Genomic DNA, 14369 nt, shown 5'->3' with positions numbered 1-14369 from the left:
AAATTCCCAAGGGATGACAGGGAAGAATAATAAAAATGGATTTAAAACTAGTAGAACAAAATTAGTAGCTCTCAATATTGTCTATATTTAGGACAATCTCTCAGAAACCAGGAGAACACCTGCTGGTTTACATGACACAATGCCAAATATTGAACACACGGACAGCCCTGTTTATTGCCTGCTGTGCCTGTCTGGAGGTCAGCCACAGCTGAGGCATCTATAAATAGAGTTGCAGGCAGTGAATTTTGATATTTGTTGATGTTTTCCAGCATGGGAACGAGAAGTGTTCATTCTCTATACAATCTCTAGAGCTCTAGTAATTTTAACCTTGCTTAAAGCTTAGATCCTTAGCCCAGCAGCTTCTCCAGCAGACGATCAATATTGCATCAAGTGAGCTGGCACAGCTCAGTGTGAAAAGAATTCTGTTGGCTTTGTCAGGACTGGCAGCTGCAGGGTTTGGCTCTGGGCCATTAATAAGCCAGGCCATGATGGTAATTCAGAGACCCAAGCAGTTTCTCAGTTGCTCTGCAGTCCAGCCTGTTCCTTTAGCAGGCACAGATGAGATGGGGTTGAATAAAAGCTCTGTCCAGAGTGCAGAGGTTTGAGTCGTGCTCAGGGGCAGATGTGACAGCAAGGACTCCAGTAATGAGGAGTGGATCCTGCTTTAATTGCAGGTGACCTCTTTGGCCTTTATAAAATGTGTTATCAAATCCAGCCTGGGAGCTTCAACCTGTCCTTTAGGCTTAGGAGATGCAACAGAACAGATCCAGGTGTGACCAAACCCCCTGAGTGATACTGCTCTGAATTAAGCTCTAAGACTCTGTGATTGTGGCTTCACGAGTATTTCCACATGGAAAGCTTTCCAGTGAATCACTTTGTCCCGTGGACAGCTGAGCAATGCCTCCTCATCAAATTACTGGAAGATTTTGTGTGTTGTTTTGGCTCTTTGCATGAGTATCACTGTTGATTTTTAAACAAACCATTACTTCCCTGGCGTTCCTTGGAGCAGGATGACGTTTGAGGACTGGTGTAAGAATTTCACGGATGTGGACATCTGCCGGACTGTGAACACCTCCTACTTCAGCCTCCACAAGACCTGGGAGAAGGAAATGATCTATGGGGCTTGGGCAAAGCATCCAGAGCCCCTGCTGAACCGCTCTGGAGGCTGCTTTGATAACAGAGAGACCTTCCTCCAGAACCCCCAGGTGTGTTTTGTGAGGTATTTGATAACAGAGAGACCTTCCTCCAGAACCCCCAGGTGGGAATCCCTGTTTTGTGAGGTATTTGATAACAGATAAACCTTCCTTCAGAACCCCCAAGTGTGTTTTGTGAGGTATTTGATAACAGAGAGACCTTCCTCCAGAACCCCCAGGTGTGTTTTGTGAGGTATTTGATAACAGAGAGACCTTCCTTCAGAACCCCCAGTGGGAATCCCTGTGTTTTGTGAGGTATTTGATAACAGAGAGACCTTCCTTCAGAACCCCCAGTGGGAATCCCTGTGTTTTGTGAGGTATTTGATAACAGATAAACCTTCCTTCAGAACCCCCAGTGGGAATCCCTGTGTTTTGTGAGGTATTTGATAACAGATAAACCCTCCTTCAGAACCCCCAGTGGGAATCCCTGTGTTTTGCGAGGTATTTGATAACAGATAAACCCTCCTTCAGAACCCCCAGTGGGAATCCCTGTGTTTTGTGAGGTATTGATGTGTAGCCACTTTAGCTGGGGCTCCTAAAGTATCCACCCTGTTCAGGAGTTGGCAGTGAGTGCTAGACAAAAATCTCATTGCCCTGGGAGTGTGCTGGGTACTGCATGTTTCAGTGATTTTGGTGCAATTTCTCAGAAGGGTTTAGATATTTATTTAGAACTGATCATGTTTGGGGCTGGTGAGTCACACACACAATGGAATTACTGATGTCCTGCCTGGACTTCTTTCAGTTTCCCAGTCTTTGAAAGGCAACAAGTGTGATTTTCTAATGACAGAACTCACTTAACACCCTTAAACAGCCTGGGGATTTGATCCACTGTATTTAGTTAGTATCCCTTGGCATGAATGTAAGATTCTGGAAGTACCTGGTCTCTTCCCCAGGCTCAGCCTCTCATCAGCGTTACAGAATTTTCCTCTCTCATCCTACCTGGTCATTTCAAGCTATTCAGTTTATCTGTTCATCCGCTCCCACTCCCTTTCCCACCTTCCTGCCCTTCTCCTTGGGGATGTGTTTTCATCCCAGCACATGCAAATTCAGGCATAAAACTTCAGTTACTGTCCATGGGATCTGGGCACTTACTCTGTTAGGTAATACTTTGAAAATTCCTCTTTCTGTCCAGGTTATCTAGAGATGTTTTTGGATCTGCTTCTCTGCACTTGCAAGGGAGGTTTCTGCCTGCACCCTCTGTTTGCAGAGCAGGGTGCTGGAGCAGTGCAGCCTCTGCTGCTCAGATCACATCTCAGACTCCCAGCTCACCCTGCAGTTCTTCACTGCTCTGCCTTCTGTCAGTGCCTCATTTCCAGAGGGTGATTTAATTCAGGTATTGCCCTGTAAGAGTCTGGATGTATTCCAACTGCTTGTCTGGTCTCATTTGTAAGTGTTTAGCTGTCACAGAGAACAAAATACTCGGTTCCAGCTGAGTGCAGTGCTTGATGCAATGGAAGGCCTCTGTATCCCAGTGTTATCTCTGGGCCAGTTGATTAAAAGGCTCTTAGCAGCAGTGCTGGAACACATTTATGTTATCTTAGAGCCATTACAGATTACTCTGGCACACACCACCATAATCTAGAGATAATCTCTCTGTTCTCCCAGCACTGAGGCCTCCTTTGAGGTTTATCTGTGCAGAGAGGGATTGTGACACTTCCAGTCCCTTCTGATAAGGCAATTTAAGCCAAGTCTATGTGTGTTCTACAGTCACCTGCTGACTTCTAGATCATTAAGACAGCTGAAATGCCATCAGAAGAAGGTCACAGCTGCAGAGCTGTCACCAGACCAGGAGAGCTTTCCTGGTTCCACGTGTTCTCCTCCCACCCCTCCATGGCCTTGGAACACGCTGAGGGGGTAACCCTGCATATGGTTCAACAGGGACAAGGATTAAAATGTGCCTTAGAGGGTGTTGCTGCACGTTTATATCTCACTTTTTAGGCTCTCTCTGCAGAGGCTCTTTACAACCCCATGGACTCTCCAGGGCCCTGTGCTTTCTCTGCTGCAATAAGTGATACAGAACTCAAATAAGAGCTTGGGACAGGGCCTTGTTCAGCAAAGCTCAAGGCAGAGGGACGTGGATGGGTCTGTAACCAAGGCAAGCTCAGTATCTACCTCAGAGCAAAGCTCAATAATTTGCTTTTTAGCAGCAATCGCAGGAGAAGGGAGGGGGGAACTGAACCAATGATGATATTCCTCTCCATGCTGCAGGGAATTCCAGCTTAAATCAGAACATGTGGTGCACGTGGTACCCAGCTGTGCACTGCTGCAAGTTTATGTTTCTATTTATTTTCTTCACATTTAAATGTCTTTGAGGATGGAAGAGTACAGCATCTGTCTAAACTTGGGGTAAATAATTTCCTCTTCCCCCCACTGACAACTCATTTTTGCCCTCTGCATGCACAAAGAAAAATTTAAAGGAGTCTCTAATAATGAACAAATTAATTTAATTCCTTGTCATATAAAGAAACACCTGTCTGACCTTCTTTCATTCATACTTACTTATGAACTGGTCTGGTAGTGATTTTTAGTAATGTCTGATTTAGTAAGGTGGGAACTGCTGCTTAAACTTGAGATAAATTCCTTTGATTTGTCTTAAACCCAAGCTGACTCAAGTTTCCTGTGAAGAGTTTGGATAAAATATTTGCATGTTAAAGGTGCAGGAGTCTTTCTTAGCTGTTTTTTACTGGGTATTCAGGAAAATGGAGAAGTCCAAAATTAGCATTCCTGTCATTCTTACATTAAATAGGAACGGTAGATGCAGAACAAAGTGCCTTTTAAACGATGATTTGAAAGATTCCTTCATTTGCAGGCCCTATATAAAGATGTTTGAAATTCACAGGCACTGTTGAGGTAAAAGAAGAATCAAAAATTATCTAAGACCCCATGTGGAGTCTGTTAGTTTATTTTTTAAATCTCACTCCTGATTTATAGCTAAATAAATTTCATCTTTTGTCTTTTGCTTTCAAATGAAGTATTCTCTGCTGACTCCAGTTATTTCGTAGCTTCATCCCAGGCTGTCCTTTATGTGAATCAGAGATTCACGGAATGGTTTTGGTTGGGAGGGACTTTAAAGCTCATCCCATTCCACCCCTGCCATGGGCAGGACACCTTCCACTATCCCAGGGTGCTCCAAGCTCCATCCAACCTGGTCTTGGGCACTGCCAGGGATCCAGGGCCACCCACAGCTTCTCTGGGCACCCTGTGCCAGGGCCTCCCCACCCTCACAGCGAAGAATTTCTTCCTAATACCTACTCTAAACCCACCTTCCTTCATCTTAAGGCCATTCCGCCATGTCCTATCACTAGGATTACCATTGTCATCAATACCTTTTATTTGCCTGATACTTTTGGTTTTAAGATCCTTATTATTAGCATTAATTTTCCACCTGTGAATTGCTGGCAATATCTGTTACGTGGAGAACTCCCCTTCCTCCCCCAGATATATTTCCATTTGCCCCCTTTGTATGCACATATTTCCCTGGTGATGGCTTTACCCTCAGTCTCCTGAGGCAATTCCAAAAGCTCTTCCCTCTCCTCTCTCCTCCCAGTACATCTTTGATGTTAAGAAGGCCGAGGACAAAGTGTTGGTCTCCTTACAGCAGGAGGATCGCCGCAAGTACAAGAAAGAAGGGAAAGGAGACAACATCACAATTGGCTTTGAAATACTCAAGGTAGGCAGCCAAACTCCTGGTGCAGAGTTTGTTCAGTTTGTTTAACACTGCTTCATCCTGACAGTGAGATCTCTGGCAGACAGAGCCAGGATTATGCTGGGGTCTGGCTCTGCCTGTGGGCACTGCACAGAGCTGGCATTGCACAGGCCATGGGAAGTAAACTGAATTTAGTTCAATTCAAACCCTATTTGATTAAATTTCATTTATTTGAAATAAGTGGTTTTTGCCCCTTGCAAAAGAATTTTAAGTGCTTCTCCTACCCCCAAGCTTTCTAGAGAAAGGCAAAATAATATTGATGCCTAAAACGTGGAAGGTTTTTTCTCCTCACTGGAGGCTTCTGCCTCCATTTCATCAGCAAATACAGCCAGGTGAATGAGGTTGAAAAGTCTGCAGTTTTTCTGTTGCCACTTAGAAAAAAAGAGTGTTTTCAAAAGCTGGAGTAGTGAGCAGGAAATGAATATATGGGAAAAGGAACCACAGGGCTCCCAAAAGGTAATTTAATTGCACTCTCAAGGCCAATTGAGTAAAGTGAAAACACCCAGACTCAGAGAAGGAGGGAAGCAAAGAAACAGCAATTTTTCTGCTCTTTCACTGAGGATTGGGGTAATCCTGTCATCTGTTGCTACAGCTCCTGGGCCTACATTAAATCTATGTCCCTACCCTGTTGGTTAGACATGCTGACATCTGCATCACACCTACTCATTTGCCAATCACCTGTTAACCACATATATTGAAAAGTGTCGTTGCAGAAAGCGGAATAATTTACCTTGTCTTGTTCATGCCTGCAATTTGGAAAGGCTTGAAAAAGAAAATCACACCTTCATAAAAGTTTCAGGGCTCTATTTTTATTTCTGATCAATAATTTTTCTATTTTAGACACATTCTAACACACCAGGCTCATTAGCATGACTAAAGGCCTTTGGAAGAGAAGTGCCAGAAAAGAATGAAGGGCTGCCTTTGCCCCAAGAGCTGCTCAAGAGAAGGGTTTAGGTTTTAACTGTGCTGTGGCAAATACCAGTCCCCTGGAGAGGATGTTAAGAGTTAAGCACAACTTCAAGGCTTAGAACAAAACATGAATGGTTATTCTGTGGCTTTTGCATTCAGGAAAGGGCAAGGGAAATACAGCTGTGTGCATCTGGATTGGGAGCCTGCTGTGAAAGGCTGGAGTGCTCTCTCCATGCTAGAGAAAGGAGGCAGAGGGATCTCAGCCTTGTCGGAGCAGGTGCAGTCCTCAGGGTGTGTGTCCATCTCTGGAAGTGTTCCAAGCTCTGCAGTAGCATCACACCTCTTTTAGTGGGTTCCTGTCTTTGCCAGCCCCAAACTTTCACCTGCCACGGCTTAAACGGATGAGAAAACACTTGCCAAATGATTTGTCTTTATTGCACGTTGTGTTTTATGGCCATGAAAAGCTGCGTGGTGCTCAGGGAGAATCCTGCCTGGTAGCCCTGCTATCCCTGCTGGCATTAATCCCTCTCCTGCTGCAGGTGGAGGATAACAGAAGGTACAGGCTGCACAAGCTCACGGTGCAGGAGAGAGTGGCCACGTCTCCCTACTCCAACACACGCAGCGTGTTCCTGAGGAGGACCCTGCAGCAAGGCCGCTACGTGCTCATCCCAACCACCTATATCCCAGGGGTCCCCACAAAGTTTATCCTGAGGCTCTACACAGATGTGCCCTCAAAGCTCAGGTGGGTGGCACTCACAGCCCACAGGCTGCAGCTCCGTGGAAGGGGTTGCCTGGTTGTCCTCCAACACCTCCGAATCACTGGCTCATGTGGCTCCAGAAATGGCCCTGGAGACATCAGGGCCACCTCTGAGAATCTCCAGGTTTGTGCATGGTCAGGTGACACTTTACCATGCCATAAATCGAGTTTCTCCTGATGGGGGAGGATTTGCTGAAAGTCCTTGCAAGGAGTTTCAAAGATAAAGCGAGATGTCTTCTGTAGTTTCAATGCTTCCAGATAGTTGTTTATTAAGTCTTATCAGAGGAACAGAGCCCACCAGCATGAGCCAGGTACAGCATGGAAGGAGGAAAAGTAGGAGTGAGAACCAATTATCAAAATTTACACAGCCTTTTAAAGATATTTTAACCAACAGTTACAAAAACGTACATTATTTTCACTTTCCTGCCAATTATTCAGTAACACAGGCAGGAACTGCGGAATTCTCTATCCAATCATTCCAAACTACTTCTACTGCAGAACATGGAGTAGTAGAAGAAGGAGAAGAAGGTTTAGAGAACAACAACAGTCCTCCATTTTGATATTTTTAACTCTTATCTATTTACTACAAAGAGAAGCCCAAAACCTCTAAATTTTTCACCCTGTGACAATCTTACATAGTAGTCTATCACCTCATTCCCACCACTGTATTTTCTAGTTCTTGTCTGACTGTTGGTAATTTTTTCCAAGGTTTGAAGCTAAAACAGTGTTGTTCAGGGGGGTAAGAACCCTTAAAAACAGGCAGAGAAATGTTTTCAGCACTCTGGGTTCCTACAGTCAGGAGATGTTTAGTTAGGGACCTCATGGACAATTAATTTAGGGTCTTTTGGCTTTTTTGTTTGGCTCTTGTAGTGGCCTGCAGTTCCAGGTCAGGACACCGAGCACTGGTGCTGATAGTTGTTGTTTCTGTGACCATCTCCTCTGAAACCAGTGGCTGCTGCAAGAGTAGAACCAGTGCTTCATGAATCAGACCCACTGAATTTATTTCTTGATTTGATAGTGTTTTCCCTTATTTAAAACTGGGTTTTTTTCACCACTTTTGCTCCCACGCCAAAGATAACACAAATCTGTTTTACTTTGCTTTGCTCTATTTTTATTTCTTACATCTGTCATTTTTGCACCACAGAATTCAAAAATGGCAGATGAGGAAAAACTACAAATCTCACGTTCTAAAAACGCCAGATTTCCACAACCATTGATTGTTTGCTTGACATTCCTTGCTTTGGTTGCTTTTTTCCATGATTTTTCAGGGAGCTGAAGGCAGATAGGCCTAAAATGACGTGTTGGAGTCTTCTTTGTGGCTACCCACGCAGAGTCACCCAAATCAAAGTCCACTCTGCAGAGGGTTTGCAGAAGCAAGACAGATCAGGAGGTAAGTGGAAAAAGAGTCTGGAAGACTGGAATTGGCTTTTCAGTCCTCTAAAGACAATTTGGGTTGATATGTAAGCAGTCAGAAATTATCCAAGCAGAGGATTTATGGGATTCGTTTTTCTGTCATGTTGTAAAACCTTCTCCAGTGGAGAGATCAGATGAATATGGGGATGCAAGCAGCAAGTTCTGGGCAGGTGCATAACTGGGCAGGAGTAGCCAGACCCTCCTGAAGAGCTAATTGTGGAGATTAGTAAGGTTCTTCTGTCAGGATTACGTGTTTTCTAAATGCTTCATTCTGGAGCTTCTGAGGACTGAGACTGGCAAACTGTCCTGAAAACATCAGGATGTCTCTAGACCCTGACACTGGGGCTATGCAGGTGCAGAAAGTAAGGGCAGCCTGAACAGAGATACCTTTTTTGTATCACTAGAGCTCAGGGATTTGAGACTGGAGTACACTGATCTTCACAAAAGCCCACTGCTGTCATCTCAGAGTTGTGCTCAGTACAAATTTCTGAGTAACTGCATAAACAAAACTGAAGGAGAATGAGGGTTGCATAGCTCAGTGCTGCTTGTCATCAGAGCCCTGCTCCTGGCCAGAGGAAGTTTATTTAATCTTTATTTTAAATGTTTATTGGAAAACTCCGTGGTGCTGTCTTTGATCCATTGCCCTGTCTGGACAAAATAATGGGTGGTTTGCTGTTGTCAGGAATAATGGCCCAGACTCAGTCCTGGATGCTCCTTGTGGAAGTACCTCTCTCCAAGTTAGTGTGTTCTGAAGTGGATCCAGCTGTCTGGGAGTCAAGCACAGGGGCAGGTCTGCAGGATGATGAGGAAGCTCTTTGTGCTTGAGGATTTTTCGTCTCTCATTCCCAAGCCTTTAAATGTTTCAAAAATTGCTCTCACTACTGTCTGTCAGGCCTTTTCCCCGAGTTTCTCTTTGAGAACACATCAGCTTTTGCACCTTTAGATCTTCCTACTGACATTCCATGTTGGATTTGCATACTTAATTGTCTTTCACCACTTATATTCTAAGCTGAGTGTTGAGGCCCCGTGGCGTGTGACAGCCCTGGAAGCAGAGAATCATTAGTGGAATCTGCCTTGGGAGCAGCCTGAGAAGCAGAAGGAAGGAGAAGCAGAGATTCACCTGCAGGAGGCAAAACAACCTGCTGTGATTGCCAGGGCAGTGCTTTTGTCTCAGCACTGTGTCTGCTGTTTGTCCCGTGCCCTTTTCCAGCAGCTGAGGGTGTCAGAGCTCTCTGGGTACTGGTAAGAGCAGTAGAGAGGAGAGGGAATGCATCTGGGAACATTCCCTCAAGGATGTTTTCCATTTCCTTTTGCTTTGGTACAGTGCTGAAGGAGGTGGGTGTTAGATCCTCAGTGCAGTTCTCAAAAACCCAAAAAGTAAGCCTTAGACTACTGATCACAGATTTCTTTAAGCCTTAGAAATGTCATTGCTGTTCAGGTGTTTCTGGCTTTTACAGATTCACACATTTTCCTATGCACTGTTCTTTTTTACAACTTCCCAAAGCAGCAGCATGGCCAGGACTGGGGTAAGAGAGCTCTTGTGGGGTTCAGGGCAGAGCTGGAGCCATTTATGTGCCCCAGAGCTGAACCCAGCCCTCCTTCCACTGCCAGAGCCCTTTCCTGAGTAGCAGCTCCAGTTTCATCCCCAGCTCATGGCCAATACCAGGACATTGCTTTTCCACTCTAGCAGACCTTTCTGTTTTTCATTTGTCCTGTAAATAAACCAGGCTCAGAACTGGGCCATGCATAGCTGAGAACATCTGATCCCCCCTGGGCTCTCCCATTTCTTCCTTTTGTTCTGGAATTGGAGGCAGTTTTCCTAAAACAACTGACCCATCCAGCACTGCCATCATGGGGTCGTGCCGTGCAGGAACATTTTGTGTCCGTCTTCTACCTCCCTCTGTTTCTCGAGGTCTTGCTGAGAATTTGAATGTTTCCTTCAAATATTCTCTTTCCTGCTGATGCCACGAAGATTTTCGCCTTTTCTTTTATACCCCTGTTATACCTTTTTACAACTTCTGTATTCCTAGTGCTTTTTGCCTACATTCTTGGACTTGTTTCTCAAGCTGAGAGACCAGACATTTTAGAGGTTTCGTAGTTAGGGATCAGTGTGCCCCAGAGCCCAAGGTCCTCTCCAGAACACATTCTGTAAACCAAGATAGAACCATGCAGGGGAAGGTTCTTTGGGGAGGGGGGCTCACCTGAGCCTCTCATTGGGGAATCTTTGATAGATCTGCTAATTAGTAACACCTATAATATTATACCCAATGTTGGGGGAGGAAACCCATATAGACTGGGTGGGGTGCATCTCGATGCATATGACCTGGACGTGTGCACCTAAGGGTCCTTAAAATAAATACCAAGGTAAAATCCCTTTTCCCCTTCTAACCGTGTTTGATTTTTGATTCTTGATTTTAAGACCAGGAAAAGGCATCACTGCCACTTGTCGAGTTCCCTCACTAACTGCTCCCTCATCCATCCAGCAGATGTGCCTGTCACCTCCTTAAGCTCTGTGTCCTTTCCCCACCCCTCCTTATGCTCGCTGTCTCTTAATTACTGTTAATGATCGGGTGTTGCTCTGCTCTTTGCCCTCGGACAAAGCTGTTAACACCATTAGGGTGCCAGGCAAGACCCCCGTTTTAATCAGATCCATTTTCCAAATCGCTTTGCAAAGAGGGCAGCTTTTCCACCCCTGATCAGGCAGTGCGGTGCCACCCCATGCCCCAGAGCTGAATTCGCACGTTCAGTGACACGGAAGGCAATTGCCCATCAGCAAAGCCAAAATCCTGCTACCTGCCCTGGAACTGTGAGGGGTTGTCAGGAAACGGCCCGAGGCAGCTCTGGCCAGGTGTAACCATGGAGCAGCAGATGGAAAAATCTGTGTCTGCCTTGCACATGGCTGCGTCTGGTTTGGATGCAGCTGTTACGTGGTTTGTTCGTGTGAGATGTTGATACCTGATCTTGTAAATGAGGGATGTGTTGGAGAGAAATCATCTGGGTAGGCATTGTTAAAAAGCTAAAGTTGCCTAAAGTTGTGCTGCCTTCTGGCTGTGGTGGCATTATTGAGTAGATGGTTAAAAAATGTGTGTTAGAAACTATCACAAGCCTGACTTACACTTATAGATGCTCAAGGTTTATTTAAAATCTGTATCTGAGAGGTAGCAAGGTGTGCAAAAAACCCTGATATTCTGTCATTAACAACAGAAATGGACAGAGATAGTTGTGTTGAAATACAAAACTTTTTTAACTTTGTTTAATTAAAAGTTAATTAGAAAGTGGAATGGCCCATTCTATTTGAAGACAGGTGTTTCTAAATCGATTCTTGCTCCTTACTGGAAAGGAAAGGAAATATCAACTTTAATAAGAAATAAACATGTTCAGTGTAAAACCAACAAAGAATTCCTAAAATGTTAAACAATTGCAAGGGTCATGTATGAGGTTTAGATGGGATATTAGGGAGAAATTGTTCCCTGTGAGGCCCTGGCACAGAGAAGCTGTGGCTGCCCCTGGATCCCTGGAAGTGTCCAAGGCCAGGTTGGACTGGGCTTGGAGCAACCTGGGACAGTGGAAGGTGTCCCTGCCCATGGCAGGGAGTGGAACTGGATGGTCTTTAAGGTCCCTCCCAACCCAAATCATGCCATGATTCTGTGTTTTCACCTGGACAGGGAGCAGTGGCTGTGACTTGCTCTGGTGCCCTGTCCTGTGCTCAGTGGCAGCGCTGCTGCCAGGCACAGGAGGGGATTGTCTCAGCTGCCATCCTGTGTCCCCAGAGCTGTGCTGCTGATTGTGTTCCAGGAGCAGATCCCTATGTGCTCATCAAGTGTGAAAACCAGAGCAGGCGCTCCCCGGTGCAGCACAACACCACCAACCCCATCTTCAACACCCAGGTGATCTTCTACAGGAAGGACATCGACAGTCCTGTCACCATCCAGGTGTGACAGCCACACAGGGCAGCTGCTGAGGGCAGGGAGGGCAGCACAGCAGCATCCCTGGGCTTCACTGGGCCAACTTTTCCTTCGTGTGACTGATACCCAGGAGAGTGAGAAGCTCTGCTCCCTCTTGCTGGGCTCTGCCTGGAGCTGTGCTGCTGCTTCTCCTCCACAAACACCAGCTGATGGCACTAGAGAGATCAGAAGGCATGTTTCATTCCAAGGCATGTTTCATTCCAAGGCACGTTTCATTCCAAGGCATGTTTCATTCCAAGGCTTTGCAAGAATTTGCAGAATTCCCTTTTGCCCCATGTGGTACCTGATGAAACAGAGAAAAGCCAAGTGTTGTCCAGAGTCAGTGTTTGAAACAAAACCAAAGCTAATGCTATTATTAAGACGTTTTCTACCCTGAATTCTAGTCCTGTGAGAACTAGACCTGCCTGTTTACCTCAGCACTCAGCTGGAGAAATGGAGCTTGGTGTTGAGATGATGCAGCCCAGGAAAACTTTGTCTTCAGGCTAGGCTGTGGGCCAGGCTCCATCACAGGCAGAGGTGGAGCACTGAGGAGGTGCAGAGGTGAGCACAGGCAGGCAGAGCAGCACAGAGGAGCTATTGTAGGTAGGTTTTACTGCTGATGAGCTAAAAAAGGTCATTTTTATTCCTCTCCTAGGCAGGCTTTGACCTAGAAAGCAAAAAGCTGCATTTCGCTCCTTATTTGCATAGCCTATGTAAATGAGCATGCAAATCCAGACTCTCCCTCACGCTCTCTAGACAATTCGCTAAATTTAGATGCACGCCCCCTCCTCGCTGCTTTTCCAAGGGGTTCATGCGGGTGACCCTTCTCGAGCACAGCCCTTTCCGGCCTCAGCCGGGTTTCTTTGTGTCCCCTCGTCCCCAGGTGTGGAACAGCAACCTCCTGAGTGACCAGTTCCTGGGGCAGGCGGTGCTGGCAGCCTCCCCCGGTGAGCCCCGCGAGCAGCAGACGCTGCGGCTGCGGGGCAGAGGCGGCCGGGAAGCAGCCGAGGTGCCGGGTCACATCACCGTCAAGGTTCTCTCCAGCGATGACCTCGCCGAGCTCTGAGCGCCGCAGCCCCGCAGAGCCAGGCGGAGCTGTCACCTCGCAGCAGCCGCGCCGGGGACTCGGGAGCGCACAGGGTGCACATCAGCATAATCGCTTTAAAGGGGGGGGGGGGGGGGGGAAAGCCCTCCAACTCTCCACATTATCATTGGTAATGGGGAGAGAGGCTTTGGGAGAGGGGGAAATGCATATTTATACGTATCTATGCTCGTAATACAGCACATGCAGAGGCAGAGGGGCCAAATGGAATGCTGGCAGGTAAGTTCATTAGGATGTGAGCATCTTCCCAGCAGCATCGTTGAGGGTGCAGGCAGGAATGGCTGCAGCTCTCTCTGTCAGGCACCCACCAGCAGCTCTGAGGAGTGGCAGGCACGAGGTGGATTCATATCATTCTGTCCTTGTTCACTGCCACGCTGGCTTTGGGAGGGGGGCATTTTTCCCTCTAGAGGGATATAAATTTCTTGATGAAATTTCACTTCCTTGGTGAAAATGTCACCACTCAAGGAGTTCAGTCATAGCTTGTGGCCTGAAGACCAGTCTTGCCAGGCCAACATTAAAATAAGGGGGCAGATCTTGCAGTGCCTGTTTGAACACCCAGCAAGTAAGAGCTTTGTCCACCTGAAGGCTCTCAGATTGACTTTCTGATTCTTCTCTTCTCCATCTCAAGCTGGTGACTCACAGTTTGGTATCCCTGTCCAAAGGCAGGAAGGGCACCTCACAGTTCAGCTGTTTGCCCAGAGCACAGATGCAATAATGGGAGCCTCCTTGCTTTGTTTAATCCATGTAATGCTAAAAATGGAATAACGACCCTCTTGTTTTGGCAGATGTAGCACCAGCCTGAAAGAGGAGAAAATGAGCTCATGAGAAGGGTGGGTTTGTAAAAGCAAGGTGCTGTGCCCCGGCAGGTGTCAGGTCTCACTCTCAAAACTTTGCAGTCATTTATTGCTGGCACGTCTGATGTTCGCAGAAGTTTCACTTGGGTACCGTGGAGAATAGGTGATATTTCACATTTCCATCACCACAGGGGTCTAGGTAGCAACTCTTGCCTTCCCCTGCAGCCCATGGCCCTGCAGCCCGTGGCAGGGTTCCCTCAGCAGCTGTTTGGGTGGCCATGCTGGGCAGTTGTTGCAGTGGCCACAGCAGCAGAGCATTCAGAGGACTGGTGGACAGGCCACCAGAACACAGAGTTCTGATTCTCACCCCGTGGTTACCGTGAGTTCCCATGCTCCTAGTGGTTCTTAGTTAACATGTTTTAAGTTTATTGCTTCAGGAGTTCTCCACCCAGTTTTATGTATAAGTTCATGTTTGTGTATTTCCTCTAGTTGCTTATGTATTAGTTCTGGAAAATTCTCCCTTCTTCGACACCCCATTGGTCTACTCATAT

At 46.5% G+C, this 14369-nt stretch overlaps 1 protein-coding gene across 7 annotated transcripts in view; it reads left to right on the top strand.

Moving 5' to 3' along the window:
• CAPN6 (calpain 6) overlaps positions 1-13093 on the top strand; it is a 49266-nt gene extending 36173 nt beyond the window's left edge. For 4 of the 7 annotated variants that reach the window (XM_069015640.1, XM_069015641.1, XM_069015642.1 and 1 more), the window contains 6 exons: positions 1010-1205; positions 4741-4863; positions 6348-6550; positions 7834-7955; positions 11774-11910; positions 12806-13093. In XM_069015640.1, the coding sequence (XP_068871741.1) occupies positions 1010-1205; positions 4741-4863; positions 6348-6550; positions 7834-7955; positions 11774-11910; positions 12806-12988 (964 nt within the window). In that variant the 3' untranslated portion in view covers positions 12989-13093. Of the gene's footprint in view, positions 1-1009; positions 1206-4740; positions 4864-6347; positions 6551-7833; positions 7956-8987; positions 10062-11773; positions 11911-12805 lie in introns of those variants that run through there. The other 3 variants (XM_069015644.1, XM_069015645.1, XM_069015646.1) reach the window with 3 other exon arrangements.
• The last annotated feature ends 1276 nt before the right edge of the window (positions 13094-14369 follow it).

This window comes from Aphelocoma coerulescens, chromosome 4A (genome assembly GCF_041296385.1).
Source record: "Aphelocoma coerulescens isolate FSJ_1873_10779 chromosome 4A, UR_Acoe_1.0, whole genome shotgun sequence".
NCBI classification, from domain to species: domain Eukaryota; kingdom Metazoa; phylum Chordata; class Aves; order Passeriformes; family Corvidae; genus Aphelocoma; species Aphelocoma coerulescens.
Note: the sequence above shows the minus strand (reverse complement) of the source record. Positions and strands in the feature narration are given on the sequence as shown.